We start from the raw sequence: 18,748 nt of genomic DNA, 5'->3' as shown, positions 1-18,748 counted from the left end.
GCAGCTGTGCTCTTTCTCAAAGTAGAACTACTCCCTTCCCTAACTTCACTAGTATTTTAAGTGCTCATATTTTTAAATGCACTCATTAATTTCCAGACAATTTTTATTAGAAAAATCAAATATTTTACAAGTCAGTATCTTTTTAGATAGAACAATACTCTCTCTTTCCTGGGAGTAAGCTGGTCTTTCTCCTGCTATGCCTTTAGACACCATATCCTCTTATGCTTTTGTTCTCACATTACTTCCACGCAGACAAATTAAAATGTCTTGCACCTTTCATTCCAATTTTTTAAGAAGTTTAAGTAGGCACTAATAGCATATTTCAACTGTTCTTATACCTTCTCAGTATCAGAAAAGTTCCCAGTTTTATGGAAGAAATACAGTTTTAAAAATACTAAAAAGCCCTTGCATTGCTGGATCAAAGCCATCACTCTGTGGACACTGAACATTCCCATTTCAGTCAGGGACTAGGTTTGGAGAGCACTGCAGCAAGACAAACATGAGGTGGATCTTCCCATAAATTAGCTAGTTAAGGAGGTTCACTGAGCATATGAAAACTATGATGTAAAGAAGTTAATAACTCAGCTAGACTCAAGCAGATAAGAGGTTAAATGTGAAGAACTTGCTCCAAAAATGAGATGCATTAATAGTCTTCAATAATATTTTTTTTTTTTTACACCACAATGTAAAAATTAATCCTGGAAACCCATGAACTAATCCAAACAAAGCAATGGGAAATTTTGCCTGAGAAACATCCCTCACATGAAAAACTCATTATTACATCTGATATATCTCATTTTGTAAAAGCTTTAATTTTTTGAAATCTTATATTCAGGAAATGAGGCAGGACCTGGCTTAACCAGTTGCCCTGTCCTCAGTTATTGTCACAACAGTCATTATCTGTACTCTTCCCTGTCTCAAATCTCAAAGTTTTCTAATTTCATTCTTTTAGATCCCCAGTATCTCTAAAAAGTGGATATAATTTCTTTTTTTAAATGAAAAGAAGAGACATGATATGGGAGCAAATTTTTATCCATATTTGCTTAATTATGTCACCTTTTAAAACCATTTTTTCCTTTGAGGGATAATTTAATGTGTGAATAACAGTAGCTAATTATTTTGAGCTTCTATGCCTAGATTAAAAATGAGAGAAATAAGGAAAAAAACCAAACAGATAAAAAAATTAGTTTACAGACAGAAAAGTAGGACAGAATAAAGCTTGCAAATTTGAAAATACCCAAAATTTTATAGGAAATGTGAAATTTAAAGTGACTATTATTAACTTATAGCCATGTTTCCTTACTTTTCTCCCTCAATGAAAATTTCATATTGTTTTAACTCTTTTAATGAATCTCTCTCCCAAAAGACAGCAGTAAGAGGAACAGCATCAGTGTAAGAGAAATTGTATAAAAATGTATAAAATGCATAAAAAGTCAAAAATTAGATATCACTACATATCTTGATCCCTTATTATATAATTTTTGAAATCAGTGTTAAGTCTTTCAGTTTGCAGTGTCCTCATGAGCTGGATAATGTATTTGCCACTTTGTCTCTGGAAGTCTATCTGACCTCTCAAATTCACCAGAGATGAAAATGAATGTTTCGTCTGGTATTCCCACATTTCTGAGACCTCACAAATTTCATCTCAGCTCTGCTAAACCAGACAATATTGTGCACAAATGAAATGCAAGAATAAAAATTAGTTGGTTCATTCTAAGACTCTTGGTGCAACCTATCCTGTTGATCCACCACTCTCTACAAAAAACATTTAGCAGTTTTGGGTTTCTAATGATTGATTCTAATTTTCCTTGATGTTGTAATTTCACATATTTTACCAAACATAAATGATGGGTAGCTGTGGCAATAATTTGTCTGTGATAGTTCAGCATGACTTCTAACTGTCATGCAACTCTTAGCCAATGGATTTTGACTCAATAGTAACAGAACTCTTAAGCCACTTAACTCTAAAGTAAGCCAGAAATAATTAAAAATAATTTTGTTCAGCTATTTTATAATAATCACTGAGTGGGCTAGCAAAACTGCTCTACTTTAGTTGCATTTGAGATGATTTATTCATACAGAAAATAAAGCAGAAATGAACATCAGAGAAAAAATATATATAAAACCCCATACAGCTTTAAGCAAAAAGAATTTGATATGTATGCTCTGAAGAACAAAATAAGATTAAAAGAGATATCCTGTTACCATTGATTTCAAAGAGATTTTAAAATCTTCTTTCAGGGGAATATATTCCCATATCAATATACATTGTATGTGCTAATCAGGCATCCTTTTGAGCTGCAGCATTTCATTCAGAGACTATATAAACATAAGAGATGGGTGCATCTTCTAAGCCTGTCAAGTGTAACATTTTTCTGTCTTTACCTATATATAGCATTTTGAAGAACAGATTATATATCAGTCTCCTAACCCTTTCAATCCTGAAATAGCTATGCCGTACCTAGTTCCAGTTACCATCAACTGTAGAGTTTTAGGTATCTAATACCTAAAAAAATGCTTCCCAGTTTTTAAGTGTGCTTATAATCTAGTCTTGTAGCCAGGATTACCATTTATCCTAATCTGAAAATTTTATGAGGATGCTGATTGTGGAATATTACTCTGGATTCACTAATTCAGATCAGTCCTCATGTGGTTCCAACATTCTAATGCAGCAGCGTTTCTCTGATTTAAAGTGGAATAAGGCTTGCATAGTCTGAAATCAGAAAATCCACCTGGATATCTAAAAATTCTGGAGCGATTATTTCAAAACAGTTCCACATGCTGGTAATTTCTTCTGGACATGTTAGCACCTATTACTAGTTTAGATACTGCTTGTTGTTACCTTGTATAATTCTCGTATGTACAAATAATTATTCTACTATGTAATGTATGTAATGTTCTCTTAGCAGGAAAAAAGGTTTGTACTGGGAGGGAGAGTGCATCTGAGGAAGCAGCATGTATAACTAAGGCAAGATGAAGCAATGCAACAGTGGTTGAAAAACCTAATCCAATAGTCTTGCTACAGTTCTAGGAATTAAACAAAGCTTAACCAAATTTGCAGTAAGTGTTTTTTTGGGGTTTTTTCTGTTAGTTAACACGGTACCTTTTTCAGTACTCTGTTGCAACAGTTATCTTTTGTTTACCTACAGATTGTTTTGCTGATGGTTAACGAAGAAGCCAAAATAAAAATGATCACAGAACCACAGAATGTTAGGGGTTGGAAGGGACCTTGAGAGATCATTGAGCCCAACCCCATTGCCAGGGCAGGACGATCTGAAGTAGGTTATAATAAAAAAATTAGCCTCCACATGTAAAAAAATATTTTCAAGAGCCTCTGATGTGCTTGTGGGAATGAGGTGTGATCTGGTGGGGAACAGGACTGTCCTGAATTAGAGGAAATGTCTGTCAGAGGCAACATCATGTCACAGAAGACTCCACCAAAGGGAAGAGGTGGAGGAACTGTTTTACAAGAAAATTTGATAAATAGATAAAATAGAATTGAATTAGATAAATATGTACAGCATATCAGAGTAATGATAACCAAGGAGACATAATAAATTAGAAACAAAAACAATAACCTCATACTTTAGAGACTCACACATGAAGATAAACTAAGGAATAATCAAGGACAAAGAAGAAAAGACTATCTTAAGAAAATTATCTTGACACTGAGGTACGAGCTTGTGCAAGATGCTCAACAGAGGGACTGAAACTATATTGTCTGAAAGCTTTGCAATAAGCCTAAATAAAAAAAATTATAAAATATTAGAAGGTTAGCACTCTGTCAGTGACACAAAAAGACAGAGCAGATGAGCACATGTTCAGCCTTTTTCAGGATGTTATTTATACACAAATGTGCTCTAGTTTTTAATAATTATATGAAACATATTAAAGAATAGACATGCCCTTGACCTGGGAAAAAAAAGCTAGTTATTATTGATGGAGGTTCAGAATATAGCCTTGGTGGAATTACACAGCCCTAAGTATGATAAATGTGAATAGATAAAATGAAAATAACAATAATAATAAAAAAAAATTAATTCAGCACTCCAAACCTTTACCTTAGGTAAGGTTTACCCATTACTCTATTGACACATTACTAGAGTAGAGAAGTAATAGTTGGCATCATATAACAAATATGTGATCACTAAAGCACCCAGCAACAAAATGGCTAATTTCAGATGTCTCATTACCTAGTGAAATTTATAGCCCCAAGTAAGGTATCTATACTCTCTCCACATGTAGAGAACCAAATATGCTTGAAATCGAGCATAAGCCAGGAAAAAAAACTAGTCAAGCAAAATTAAGTGATGGGTAAAACAAAGATCATGTCTGCATTTTCCAAGTGACCTGAGTCCCTAATGACAGATGACAGGGAGATGCCTTACTTTATCTCAATCACATTGATAAATCCTCTCCTTTCTAAAAAAACAGAGCTGGAACTTCTGGTGAAGTTTTTAGCCAAGAGGAAAGCATGCACAGCTATCCTTTTGGTGCAATGGATTTTAAGTATTACAGGGAAAGTCATGCAACTACAAAGATACAACTGAAAAAAAACAGAAGGAATAATTTTATCTCCATTTACATAAGTAATTTCAATAGAAAACAAGACTTCACATAACTCTGGGCTGCGGAATAAACTATCATTTGATCAGGATTTCAGTCACTTAACTACTCTTCTACTCAGTAGAGTGGGAACACCATCACTTTTTGCTTTGTTTTGTTTTGTTTTTTTAAATACACTTAGACCCCACTGCTCACAGAAGGAGAGGAATGCCTTAGCCTGAAGTCATGCATGGTGTCTATGATTTGATACAACAATCCCACCTTGCAAGAGCAGAACCATGTTAAGGCCGTGCAGCTAGGATAGCATTTAAGCACCTTGAAAATGTCCTGACAAAAGCACCGGTTCCAGGGACCTTGTGGGGTCTTGACACAGGCGCCAGCTATGCAGGTCATCTGGAAGTCTCCTTTCTGGATTTTGGAGTTCATGCCTCTCATATGGTATGAACAGTATGGTATGACAAGGTTCCAGCCTTGGAATGTCTCAAGTGGAGGGCAGGCTTGGTGTACCCACAGGACACCAATATCATTGAGGTCTCTATGTCTCTGATTGCCCTCATGGATACACAGTCTCTAAGAAAACACAGGATATCAGCCTGACCTCCTTTCCTGAAATAAACACATCTGCTTAGGGAAACATGTTCAACCAGAATATACAACCAGAATGGTTTAGTTGTGTCATACTTAAAAAAAGAGAAGCATAAGAATATGTCACTAGACCTTTTCCTTCCTCAACTATACGTGCATGCATGTACCCCTCCCACTGTATGTCCTTCACTTACTGTGAAGAAGGACACAAACCAAGAAGGGTTACAGGACTACCACACACCCTGTTTCAACATGTTAAACCAAAGAAAGATCAAACTTGGTCCTATGTTGTCCTCTAAACCAACAAAATTCTAGAAACAGAGACTTGCCTATATATAACTTCTCCTTAAAACAAGCATTTCAGGGCTTCCAATGGGGCTTTGAGTTTCCTATCAGTTCTGTTTTGCCAGGAAATGCCTAATATATGCTACATAAGACAGTATAAGCAAAATAGCTTGGTAAAGAACTATAATATGGAGAATACTCCCCTTTTCTGGCCTACTCCTGTTTTCCAGGGCACAGCTTTTCTTTATACCTTGATTTCAACCCAATAGCCTTTCACTGGCCTCCTGCATGGCTAGGTCCCTAAGAAAAGTTCTTCCACTACTTCTGAGCCACAGCTCTTACAGCTGTGTACACCCTGCAGTCACCTCCCTGCTGTGACTGTGTGCATGGTCCCTCTGACAGCCAGAAACATCTCTACCTGCAAATCATAGAATCTTTCAGGTTGGAAAAGACCCTTGGGAGCATCAAGTCCAACCATCATCCCTAACTCTACAAAGTTCTCCTCTAGACCATTTCCCCCTTACCACATCTAAACAACCCTTAATGGTCATTGCTTTTCATGGTAGGTAAAATCTCTCTGTTGCACAAGCATTTCCATGAAGCTGAGTGCAGCAGCCAGGAAAGGCAACTGGCAGCCCTTCTTCCTCCTTTAATAGCCCAGATTTTCAAAGGAATGTGTATTAAATAAGCTGAAACCAAAACAAGCTAAACAACCAAATACATCTTTCACAGTTCTCAAAAAGCTCATCACACTGGCTCTATGTGACACAGAACAATTGTACTGACTTACCAGAACCACACTTAAGTTAGAACCACACAGGGAGGATATAACTAACTAGATGAATATAACATTCTATAATAGCATATATTTCACAGTCCAGAGTTACTTTTAGATAACCAAAAGAGAAAGTTGTAAACTGAACTTTTAATTCCTGAATTGCCACAAGACAGTCTAAATCCAAGTCATAATTTTAAACTTACTCTTCTTGTTTGATTGAACAGCCTTCAGCAGCATAACACTTTCACCTATTAGAATGTTTACACTTAATAAGGTTTCCTGAGTTATCACTACCTTTAAAATACCCACTTTTTCAACTAGTCTTAACTCTCAACTCATCCAATTCGCTTTTCTTTCTGAACTCACAGATATTCTTTACTCAGCTATAATACAGTTTAAAAAAACCCACCTTATATTAATCCCAGTGTCAAGTTTCAAATATATTAATCCAGCAGCTATGCTGCACTTTATCAGATATCTGTTTTCCATAAAAAACATTTCTTACTATTTAATTTCACAATTCAGAAGCTGTAGGACACACAAATATCAAAATAGTTCCCTGAGAGTCTCATCTAGTCCTAACAATTTAATACAAGGAGTCAGAGACGCTGCTGATAAACAGCCTACATAGAAAGTCATTTATGAGAGATGTAACTAGTTTGGATTCCTACATCACAGCCATTTTCCCACACCCTCCTGCAATAATTTTTCCTCCAAACAAATAAAACCAGCTGATTATTCATACCTGTATGTTTTGTAAAAGAGACATCTCTTCAGGGGGACCTTGATGACATGCTCCTGAAGGCCCACAAAAAGGACACTCTGACTGTGCAGTATCTGAAGGCTCCTGATGGGCTCTCGCTGACTTTTTGGCAGGAGTTCAATCTCCTCGAGCAGGCAGCTGCTTGAAGTCTGGTTCATTGGGGCAAGAACTTTCTTAATAGTGCCATAGTCTGCAAAGGTGAAAGGAAAATTAATTACTAAAAATTATACCAGCAATTCTGCCCGCTTGGTGTCATTAACTGCACAAATCTTTGTCCCACGCCAGATGTTTATGGGAATACTCTGACTGGAGTTTCCTTAAATTGCTCATATACAGTGAAAAGAACCTGAACACAGCCATTAAGGTTTTCTGTGTGATATAATTCAGAAAGCCTAAAATTATTAGTACAGAGTAGACTTCACAGCAGCAGTCACTAGAAAACAAGCTTCCAAAGTGTGGCTATTATCTCTGCGCATTCACTGCAAGGGTTACTGTTCTCAACTTATCAGATTGTACTACAATTTACTATGCTTAAAGCAGTTCAATCCCCCATAAATTCCATCATTATCCCAGTCTATTTTAAAATTCTATATGTTAAAAACTGCAGGATTTAGATATGTAAAACATCTGTTTAATAATGCACATATGCAAGAATATCTGCAGGTCTTAGCTGAGTTTAGATAACATAAAAATTGGAAAAAAAAAGAGGCTGTATTGCTTCTGACTTATCTGGATTTTGACCTCTGATAAGCCATAATTTTAGCATTTACTTTTCATTCCTATTCTTATTGCTATTTCTAAGCAGAGACAATAAACATCACACACCAGTGTCTGACGACTTAAGAGATTTCTGGTTCATTCACGCAAAGTTTTTAAATAATAAAAAACTATCAAAGAACATTTGCTCTGAACACAAATGACCAAAACTGCCTGGTGAAATCTTCTATGTGCCAGCAATATTAAATGTTAAAGATCCAACACTGCGAATACATTCTAAGATCAGCTCATGTAAGGTCTTGAAAAACTAACATCTCTCATGAGTTGGTAACAATTATCAGACAAATGCTCAGGATGTCAATATGTAGTTGATACATACAAAATATACATAAATATCAACACAAAATCTCAAATAGAAAATCTCAACAAATGTTCTGCAGCCCAGTAGATCTGTTTTTTTCCCATCAACAGCACAAGAGCAGAGGCTTGGTGGGCAGCTGGCAGCACAGGGTTTTGGCACCCTGTCTTGGAGAGAGCTTTTCTTTGCTGTGGCAGCAATTGGCTGCCCTGTGGCTTCCCTACATTGATTTGCTCTGGGAGCACCCAGGGGAGGAGCTGGCACCCCTGTGTTGTGACTGTGGCATAACCCTTGCAGCTCCCAAACTTTGTGTGTGAAGTGGTGAGGAGCATTAATTAAGCAGCCTTAATAAATGGAAAAAAGTAGCCTCAGGAAGCTTCAGGACTTGCCAGAGGAGGTGGAAAACCCAAAATTCTAATTAAAGTCTTCTCCCTGCTCCTGAGAAAGACAGGATTGTTAATCTTAAGACTTGAAGAAGTACTGGAAGGGGAAGCATAATTCCAGATAACAGGAAGACAAAGTAAGAAGTTTATGTCTAAGATTTTAACCATATTTTTATTGAAACTTCGCTAATTAAATAATATGGACTTAAATTTATTAGACAGTCAAAATTAATTAGATGAACTGTAAATGCTTAGCTCACTATATAAAGTGCATTCCCCTTTGTCTGTAAAAAAGATTCAGAGTGAAACACCCGCATGTTGATGTCCGCATGTTGATGTCTTCTGACTGACCTCTCAATTCTTCATATAATCACTTCATGTGACTGTTTATATTTTACTCCTTTCTGGGTATAAACAAGCTTGTCAGGTTTTACTTTATGTAAGAGTATTTGTTAGAAAAAAAATATCTGACCTTTCTATATTAAAAACCTAATTTGAGTATCACCTTTTTTTTCAAACAACCTAAATTTATATTAAAAAAACAATTAAACCTTTGTCAAGAGTCAGTTTTGTCTCACAATTAAGGGATAACCAGCTGAACTGAAGAACATAATAAGCAGTGTTTCCACTGCTAATCACTTGAAAAAAAATCTCAGCTTTTTAATTTTTTTTTTGCTATATTTTTTTTTTACATCAAATTTCAAGGGCAAAATATTGTCTGAGAAGTGCTGAGAAAAAATCAGCAGCTATGTTATTTAGTCACTGAGTGGAAAAAAAATTTTTTTTTGAGCAATATTTCTTCCTACTACTGTGCCATGTCTGGTATCTACAGACTTGCTGTCACCTCCACCGAGATAGAAGAGAACAAAACTATTCACTGTGAATGAAGATGAAAAGGAAAGAAAAATTCTAGTTGAAATATGCACATAATGCATAAAGGACTATGAAGAACCGAATGGAAAACCTGAGATCAGGTAGAGAGCAAGTTCAGGGGCTGTAATGAACAAAATAATAATGGGAAAAAAAAATCAAAGGATAATCTGTAAAACTGTAAAGAAAAGTCTAAGATGTGAATAATGTCAAGCATTGCCAGCAATGAAGAATATCACAAGAGTGTGGCCAAAATAATTATAACATCTATGGTGCCACCTGCAAGGGAAAGCATAATATGAACACACAAAAGACTCAGCAGATGCAACTAATAGACCTAAAATTTCCCAACAGAAATAAGAACATCCAAAGAAGCTTTAGTAGCTTCTTGCTACAGAGAAGAATATATATGAGATGTTATGTTTACAAAATATCACTGCATTCTTCAAGTAAAAATATCTTTAACACATCATCCCAAATGAAGAAGTATTGAACTAAGTTAATTTCGCTTCTTTAAAAGAATGAGAAAAATCTCTCCCCATTTCTTTTTGGGATGGAAACACTTTCAGTCTTAACTCTTGCCATATTTGACAGTGAAATAAAATTAATTTAATCTTCATTTTATTGTAGCTTAGTGCGCTACCTTGGAGAGGGGGTTGGTCTCCAGAAAGCAACTGAACCAGCACCTGAATCCAAGTCAATGATTTTTCTCTTTCAGTATTTTCTTTCAGTAATGTTGCAAAAAAATGTCGTTTATTTGTTCTAAACTATATGAATTGACAGCAAAAGAAACTTGTCATATTCTCAAATGCATCCTCAGGATAGTTGTATGCATCGAGGTATGACTTCAGAAATATTCCTGCAACTTCTGACAACAACAAAGTGCTCTTCAAGATCTGAAAATTTTCTCTCATACACCAAGAAAAATTCAAGAAACATCAATATCCACTGTAAAATAAAAACACCGATCAGTCACTGTAAATAAGGGCTTATTTTGCAATTTCCCCACAAAGTATTGTTTAAAAAAGTAAGGTGTCTTAAGTAGATTAATAGGGTCAATACAGAAGACACAGTCAACACAAGACAGAGAAAATGGAGACTAAAGCTTCTTTCTATATTTGATACTTCAAGTGACAGTTTTAATTGAACTTGAATAAGATGCCACTTATGGAAGAAAAGATGTTAGAGATGTTAGAGCTAAAAAAGAGAGCTACATTCCAGAGCTTGAGAAATCTTGACACTTGTTCATGTGAGAGATTAGCTTAGAGTATGTTTAGTCATCGAGGTTTTGCCCCATGTGAAATAAATATAAATTAAAAAAAAAATCCTTTCTAGTTCTAGGTCAACTCCTGAAAGAAAAAGAGCAGGGGTTGTTTTTTCAATCATGCAAGATTCTAAACCAAATAATTTCCTCTACATGCCCCATATCAAAAGGCTTTGTATTTAAAAGATTTTTTTACATATTTTTTCTATTGTTAAGGGAGTAAAAATAATCTAGGAATCCTTGGCCATATAGAAGAACAGAATTTTTCAACTTAGAAGTTCTTAAGGAAATCCAAGAATAAACATGTTCACTGTTGGTTTGCTCACATGTTTAGCAGACAGAAACTCCCAAATTTAAGGAAAGGTTACTCCCAAAGCCAATGAAACAAAATTTCCTGCTTCCTGCCAAACTAGACACAGGATATACCAATCTTAAAATTAGTCATTTAGTTGCCTGGTGTCTTGACAATAAAAAAAAAAAAGTGTTAAAAAGGTACATATATAATTTCAACATTTTAGTAAAAGCTGCCTTTAAATTATATACAAACATTATACCACATAGTTTTGGGTGTAATAACAGTTTCAAAGCACAAAATAGTTGGCTAATGATTACACTAACTGGGAAAGGTTTGTCTTTTTCTCTGAAGAGAGTTTTAGGATTGGTGGAAGAAAATTTTAGAAAAAAAAAATTAAAATATTCTCTGGGAAAGACTCCTAGTTTTTCTGAAATCTGGTTCCAGTTTGGTTTTCAGTTCTCAGATGTACCAAGAGCAGTTTTTAAAGATACCCTATAAAAAGCAAACACAATATTTTCAGATTTACCTTCTTTACCTTTGGCTCTGACTCCTTATTACCTCTTTACTATTACATTTCAAGTAAATGTGACCTCATTTTCTGTCTTGTAATTTTGCTTTCAGCTAAGTCTTTTTTAAGCAGCTGTACTTGCTGAAATTAACTCAGTTAAGTTTCTCAGTCAGTCTCTGCTTCTAGGACTGATAACGCTCAATGTTTATAGTTATGGCAAGAGACTGGTTTGCAGAACCAAGGACACTGCTCGGTTTTGAGGAACATCTCATGCTCCAGAAAAGAAAGGGAGTAAAGAGGTCATACTTGCAACCCTTCTTTAGGGAGGAACAGACAAGACAAGTGACTAAAACTGACCAGATTGTTCTATCCCATATGCATCCTACTCAGTATAAATTTGAGGGACCGTCAGGGTCAAACCCTTTCTTCTTTGTCTTCACCCTTTGCTCTTCCCTTCAGCCCTTTTTTGCCTGTTCTTGTTCATTTTGGCATCCTGGAAGGATTCTGCCCATTCATTTGTCCATGATCCCAATCTGTGCCAGCCTGAATCTGTGGGTTCCTCCCTCCAGCTCTTGACTGCTGCTGACTCCAGGAGTCCAGCCTGGACTTTCCCAGGGCTGCCCTGAAGCCTCGGTGGTGACGTATTGTGGTGGAGCATATGATTGTTTTTCTGTATATTTGTATATATTTAATACTTTTTCCCTTTAATCATTACTGTTTCATTAAAGCTGTGTAGTTTAGTTTCCAACCCATAAGTCTCTCTCCTTTCTTTATCAGGGAGGGGGATTAATAGAGAGCATCTGTCATTCAATTAATAGCTGGCCCAGCATTAAACTGTGACACTTGACAGTACTGGAAATTTATTTGAATTTAAGCTTAAATGAATTTAAGCTTAAATTTTCAACATTGTTGAAAATACTTGCCAATGAATGAGGTATGATGTGGGAGAGAGGATTTAACCAACTATTAAGCATCTGAAAGGTAAAATTTCAATGGCAATATATTTGCATACCTTTTAAACCAATTAGCAATCTCAATGCCCTAGTGGCTATTGCAAGATGAATTAATTTGTACCTCTGCAACTCGAGGAATTTCTCATGGCTATAAGTAAAAATTTAATACGCATTTACAGTAGGAAGGGAATATTTATGGGTTATCCTTTATAAAGGAAATTAGAACTATTGATTAAAAAACTCTTCTGAACAAAAAGTGCTGATGTAGATACTAGTTATTTGAAAATAAGCAGCTTTCTTCGAAACTGTGTGTCTAGTAGGACAGAAAGAACATAAAAATTAATGACAAACACAGCCCAACAATTACTGAAGAATAAACCCTTCCCCAGCGCCCCCAAAATATTTTCAAATACAACAGTTTTTTAATGTATCTGTCAACGGAGATCAGGACAATAATCCACTCTTTATTATTTTCCAGAAAGAGCTTTTTAAACATACTGCATTTTTTAGAGCACTTCTATCCCCTGTAGACCTAATTCCTGCATGTTATAGTGTCTCAGAAGCATTAAGGACAAATACCAACTTGTAGCTGAATCAGCAAAGGTTTCTTCCAGTAACCACCATACAAAGAGTTAAATATGTGCTATAATACAGAAAATATCTACTGCTCCTTAAAGTACCACAGATTATAAATGGGTACAATTAAGGTTTCCACTAGCAGGGTTTCCTATGAATCAAAAAGGTATTATATTTTAGAAAATAGTGCAATTTGTGTACAATTCCTCAGTGGCCTTTTCATGCCTTGAATTGAAATTTAAATCCAGCTCCAGTCACACTCACTCAAAAAATCTTTCAACTGGAGAATTCAAGTTCTAAAGGGAAATTGAGATTTATTTGCACCTAAAATGCAAAGCAACCAGAAAACTAGCAGCTAAACCAATTCAGCATGCCTTTTTTTGAAAGACTGCCTACTTAGAGCTACTAACTTCTAAAACTGAAACCTCCTTTTCCAGCTTGGCCTTTTCTTAGAAGTTTAAGCAAAAAACCATACCAAATAACAAAGCACATGCTGAATTATGCGTCTCAGCCTCCACATCAATAGGGTCTGTTTTCTTCCCTAGGAAAATCAAACTATACCACTCCTTTTTCTCAATTTGTAAGACTTAACCTCATACACACTAGCTGCAAATTTTTACCCTCCCTAGATCTAAACCAGATGTTTCTTCCTGCCTGACAAAAGAAACTAATTTCAATAATCACAAAATGCATGAATTTTTCATTAATCATGCTCACTGGCACACCTTTATTTACAATAATTTTCAATCTTATGAGATTTTCATCTTGCCAAAGATGTGACTGAAAGGGGTAAGATTCAACATCATAAAATTTGCTTGATTTGAGGAATAATCTATCTGTAACAGTTTATAATCTATCTGTAACAGGCCACAGTCAATAAGATGTCACTTATTAACATTTCAATTGGAGATACATTACTTTTATTTATTTGACATAAAGCATTAGTTATTTTAAGGCTTTATGAAGTGGTATCTTTTAATGATCTTTTATTTTCAATCTCATTAATTATTTTTTTCTTGATAAAAGTTTTAATAAAGAAATAGTTTCTACAAATCACTTTGAATCTTTGTGAGATCTGGGTTCAGTTGCCACCTTTTTTCTTACAGCTACATGGATGAAACTGGTATTCAGAACAGTAATACCACCTAAAGTGAAAAAAAATTTAAAAGTTGAAACAATATAATTAATAACTGTTTTATATAACTATACCTTAGCATAGATACTTCAATGAGTACCTTTGCCTAGTGAAGACTTAAAACTTCCTTTGTTATGCTTTTTTCTTGCACACTGACTTGATTTGTTGACAAATTCAAAAGCAGTGACAAGCAGGTGCCTTATTCTCTGTCAATGTATAGGAGCAGCTGAACTGAAGAGAAAAATCTTAGCAACATCCAAGAAAAATCATGAATGTGATTTCTTTGATGTGATTTTATAACCTGCAAGAAATAGATGCCTTCCATGTCATTAGAGTATTTCAGGGAATTTACTGCCTAATTAAAAAGTCATTGGAAAAATATTTGAATAGTCCTTGCAGCAGGGAACAAGGCACCTCTGTAGTGAAATTCTCTGCCTACTTGGCTTGTGAGCTGCTGCACTCTTGCATCTGCAGGCCAGATGAACTTTGTGCTCTGCATGCAGGTTAAAACTCTGCCAGTGTTTCTGCCAGTGTTTCTGTCTCCAGATCTGGGAGAGCTTCTCCCCATTTGCAGCAGCCCCTTCCCTCCTGGATCAGGCATTCAACAAGGACATGAAGGAGGTGGCTTTGAACCCTGGAGTTCAAGAGGAATTAAACCTCTGCTCTACATACCCCAAATGTTGCTACCAGATGAGTGTAACCAGACTGACTGTTCCATCAAGTGTTTCTGTGTTCATTCCAGAGGACAGTCCCATGGAGCATAAATACTTGACCATGCCCCCAACCATTACCATTTATATCCCTTTCAGAAAGTTATATTAAAGTGTGAGAATTCAAAAACACGACAATACTAGCACTGGTTTAAGAAATGCTGTTCAATCAGAGAGGATATGGTTAAAATTACAGCATAAAATCCTTAGATGAGGCTTTAATGAGCTGGGGAACAGACATCTGTTTCTCAGGACTTGGCAAATAGGTGATTTTCAAGTTTGGCTCTAATACCTCACACCGTTTTTCTCTTTTTCTTCCATGAGGTATCAGAAATTCTCAGTTAGGCAATACAGACCCAGGCATGATTCATGAGAGTATAAAGCACAAAGTCCTTGATCTTAGCAAGGAATAATCTCATTTTAAATTTGTATTTAAATTACCTAAGCCCTGTCTATAAAGTTGCTCAGTAATAAAAAATATTTTCAAGGATCATAACAAATGAAGCCAGAATTCTCAAATAAGGCCAGTATAACATTTTTTGACTTGCATCAGACTGAAGTAGCTTGGCATGTAAAAAGAATCTTTTTAGAAATCTTCCAGCTAAGAAAAGAAATGCATTTCAACAATGTCAGATTAAAAATTAAACAGATGATCAAGACCTTTTCTTTTGTGCATCGAACCTATAGCCAAAACAACTTACACATTTTTATTGCTTTTGATCATAGTGACTTCATTTGAATCAAATTGATTCTGCCAATATGCATACTAAGCTGTGAGCATGTGCTACAAGACTAACAAGAATGACAACTTTAGAAGTCTCAAATATTTTTATGCATTCCATATCGTCCTAAATCAACATATTATCATAAGAAACAATTATGTCAGGATTCCTTAGGGCTGCATGTAAGGTTGTATTTAAAATGAGCTATCTAGTTTGTAATTCCAGGCATAAATTATGACGAATTAAATTGAAGTTCAAATACCGATAGTTGATAAGAGTGTGGCTGGCAACAATCTTTTATTCCCAAACATGAAAAAAAATTTACTCCCTGAGGACAGTTAGATGATAACTAAACAGATTCAGTATCAAGAGCTACATGTGAATAACACCTATTCTAGAGAATGCCCATTGGGCTATATATTGTAATTACAGCCACTTTTGTTGGCAACATCCAGCTTTTATTGTAGTAAACATTACACATACACACAAAGCTTGAAGCCCTGAGGCAAAGAAGACAGAACATGTCTCAGGGTTACAAATAGTAAATATTACACCTGTCAAGAGTTGCATAATGTTGATACCCTGGATTCTGAAATGGAAAGAAATAAAACTCTAAGGTTGCTACTGCGTAAAGCACAACAAAACAAACTTTATTAATTTCCCAGAAAATTATCTCAGGAAGAGAAAACATTCCAATTTTGGTAGGACCTTCTAAAATGTTATCAGTAGTTAGGAGTGAATTTCTCAGCCAGCAGAGGTGAGCTTCTCTAGAGAAATGTGTAACCTCTAACTAAAATAGCAGAACAGATAATAAACACAGATATTAATAGCAAGATGAAATGGTTCTTGTAATTTAAGGCTTGCTATCTAACTCAGAGCAGCAGTGGAGAATGCCACATCATATTCAAAAGACAGAATTACAATTGAATACAGGCTCTGGATCCCTGCCAGTCTCACAAAGTTGAGATGTATTAACATGGATTGGATCTGACCAGACAAAGAGTGCTTACTGCTACTACAATTTTTATTGCCTTCTTTTGTGCCACCACAATGATAAATACCTTGTACTACCTAATGCATGCTATAAATATGATAGTGTTTTCCTGCTGAATAAATTTTCCAGTGCCCAGATCAAAGAAGCACTTACATGCAGTAGTGGAGAAAACTGCTTCTCAGATAATAACCCACAATAAACCTTGCCTGATTTCTTAACTGAGTCATGTGGCTATTTTCATTGAAAGTGTCAGAAAGACAACTGGATACTGCACAGATCCAGAATCATCACAAACCTGGCTGACTACAAAATTTAAGGGACTATCCTCTACTAAAATTCATCTGCAGTTTGCATATAGTACAGTCTCCTATTCCTCAGTCCCTAGATGAGCCACATTCAGTGGATATATCCAGCACAAATCCAGTATAAACTTAATCAACAATTGCAGCGTAAAGCACAGCTTTTATTCAGAAATTCAGAAGGAAAGAATTACATTGATTTCTTTCTAATCTAAAGTAAATTAGGAAGTAAATGGACAAGAGACAGAAGCAAAGTTGGGTTTAGAGACATGAACCTAAAACCCTCTCACCAGAAGATGTTCATCTCACTACTTTAAGAAATTAAAGAAGTAATATCCATAGTGTATAATATAATAATATTACATTATACTCTTTATATAATAGTCTAGGAGTCAGGGCATCTGGCAATAACCAGGAAATCTCACAAAGCTTGTTATTTAAAAATCAGCTCTTATCTCCCTGGCCAAATGACCTCTGTGATAGTTGTGGTCATGCTTATTCCTCCTGAATGGGTTGCAGCTATAGAACCAAATTTTCAACATTCATGGGATAAAAAAGAAAAAAAAAACCAAAACATAAAATCTAAAAGAGTGAATCTGCAGACATGTGAGTCTCTGCTCAAACTATTGTGACTCGTACCTAATGACTTCAGACAGTAAAATGCAAATGGAATCTATTCTATATTCTATGGAATCTGCCTGCAGGTTATAGGACTCTTCACACCAGGGCCACAGATTTGGAATAATACAGCTTCACATTTGATGACTTAAAAGTCATAGAACAAAGGAAGTAAGGTCTATCTTTATTGAGAAATTTCTCTCATCAGCTTATGAAGATTTGCTATGTACTATGACCAGGGGTAAACACAAGGGTAAATTTCCACAAATACAGGGGGAGAAATGCCCACTGATTACTGGTAGCACTGCTCGTATTTGTTTAGTTGTAAATATCTGGATTTATTGAGAGTTACGAGGAAAAAGGATGAAGAATAAAGAAGTTCATGAACATTAATAAAAATCAGAGCTCAGAAGAATATCCCTTTTAATGATTGCTTTACTGACAGTTCACACTGAATATCATCCATACAATACCATCATGCTTGTAATTCGAATTTTTTTTTTTTTTTTTTTTTTTTCTTTTTTGGTTAAAGATGAGCTTAAGGTAGGGCTTGGACTTTTTTTTTTTTTCTCCCCATGATTTAACTATTTCTTTGGTTGGCAAGAGTTCTTTGAGTCACTCTTCATTCTGTTCATCTTAAATGAAAGGTTTTTGAAAAGTAAAAAGGTCTGCAGAATATTCTAAAGATTTTCACAGTGTTCAGTAATGTGCCATTTTACCTAATTCTTTCTGAAAAATTCTGATACAGCCAAGAGACTTCAAAGGGAATGCTTCCTTCCCAGTTGTCTCAGAAGCATCTTGAACTTGGGTACTTATGCAAGAGTTACACAGTTGTTTCAAAGGTCAAACTTCACCCCAAGATTAATTCCAATTGCTGTTTTCAAAATTAGGACTAAGTCTGCTGAGTGGCACCACATGCTACAAAGGGCAAAACGAGATTTGAAAACAGGCTTAGATACTAATAACATAGCCCTGAAGACAAGACAACACTGTAAGATATCCCTTTTACTGTCAGCTTCACATCCTGTGTATTAGAATAATCTAATAACAAATGTAGGGGTTACCAATTTTTCCTGCCATGAAGAAGAGGTGATAGTGCAAAAAAAAAAAAAAAAAAAAAAAAAGAAGAGAGAGGGAAGGGCTATTTGCCATTCTAAGTTTATAAAGTAGTGAAACAGGATTTGAAAGCTCAGTGTCACTGTGATAAAGAGTAGCTGGTCTTTTTTTAATGGAAGTTGGGAAGTTGGAGACACTGTCTTCAGCTCTTCACAATCTTTCCCTCCCTGGCCAGCACATGAGTCTCACTCCCTTGCAAGCAGAGCCAGCTGTCAGTAGCTGCTGCTTGCAGCATTTTCAACTCGCAGCAATT

At 35.6% G+C, this 18,748-nt stretch overlaps 1 protein-coding gene across 6 annotated transcripts in view; it reads right to left on the bottom strand.

Annotated features, from left to right (window-relative positions):
- Window positions 1-18,748, bottom strand: part of SEMA5A (semaphorin 5A) — a 312,014-nt gene that overhangs the window by 80,387 nt on the left and 212,879 nt on the right. For all 6 annotated transcript variants that reach the window (XM_071736701.1, XM_071736699.1, XM_071736695.1 and 3 more), the window contains exon 12: window positions 6,960-7,167. In XM_071736701.1, coding sequence (XP_071592802.1) covers window positions 6,960-7,167 — 208 coding nt within the window. The remainder of the gene's footprint in view (window positions 1-6,959; window positions 7,168-18,748) is intronic.

Source organism: Heliangelus exortis, chromosome 2 (genome assembly GCF_036169615.1).
Source record: "Heliangelus exortis chromosome 2, bHelExo1.hap1, whole genome shotgun sequence".
Classification (NCBI taxonomy): Eukaryota; Metazoa; Chordata; class Aves; order Apodiformes; family Trochilidae; genus Heliangelus; species Heliangelus exortis.
Note: the sequence above shows the minus strand (reverse complement) of the source record. Positions and strands in the feature narration are given on the sequence as shown.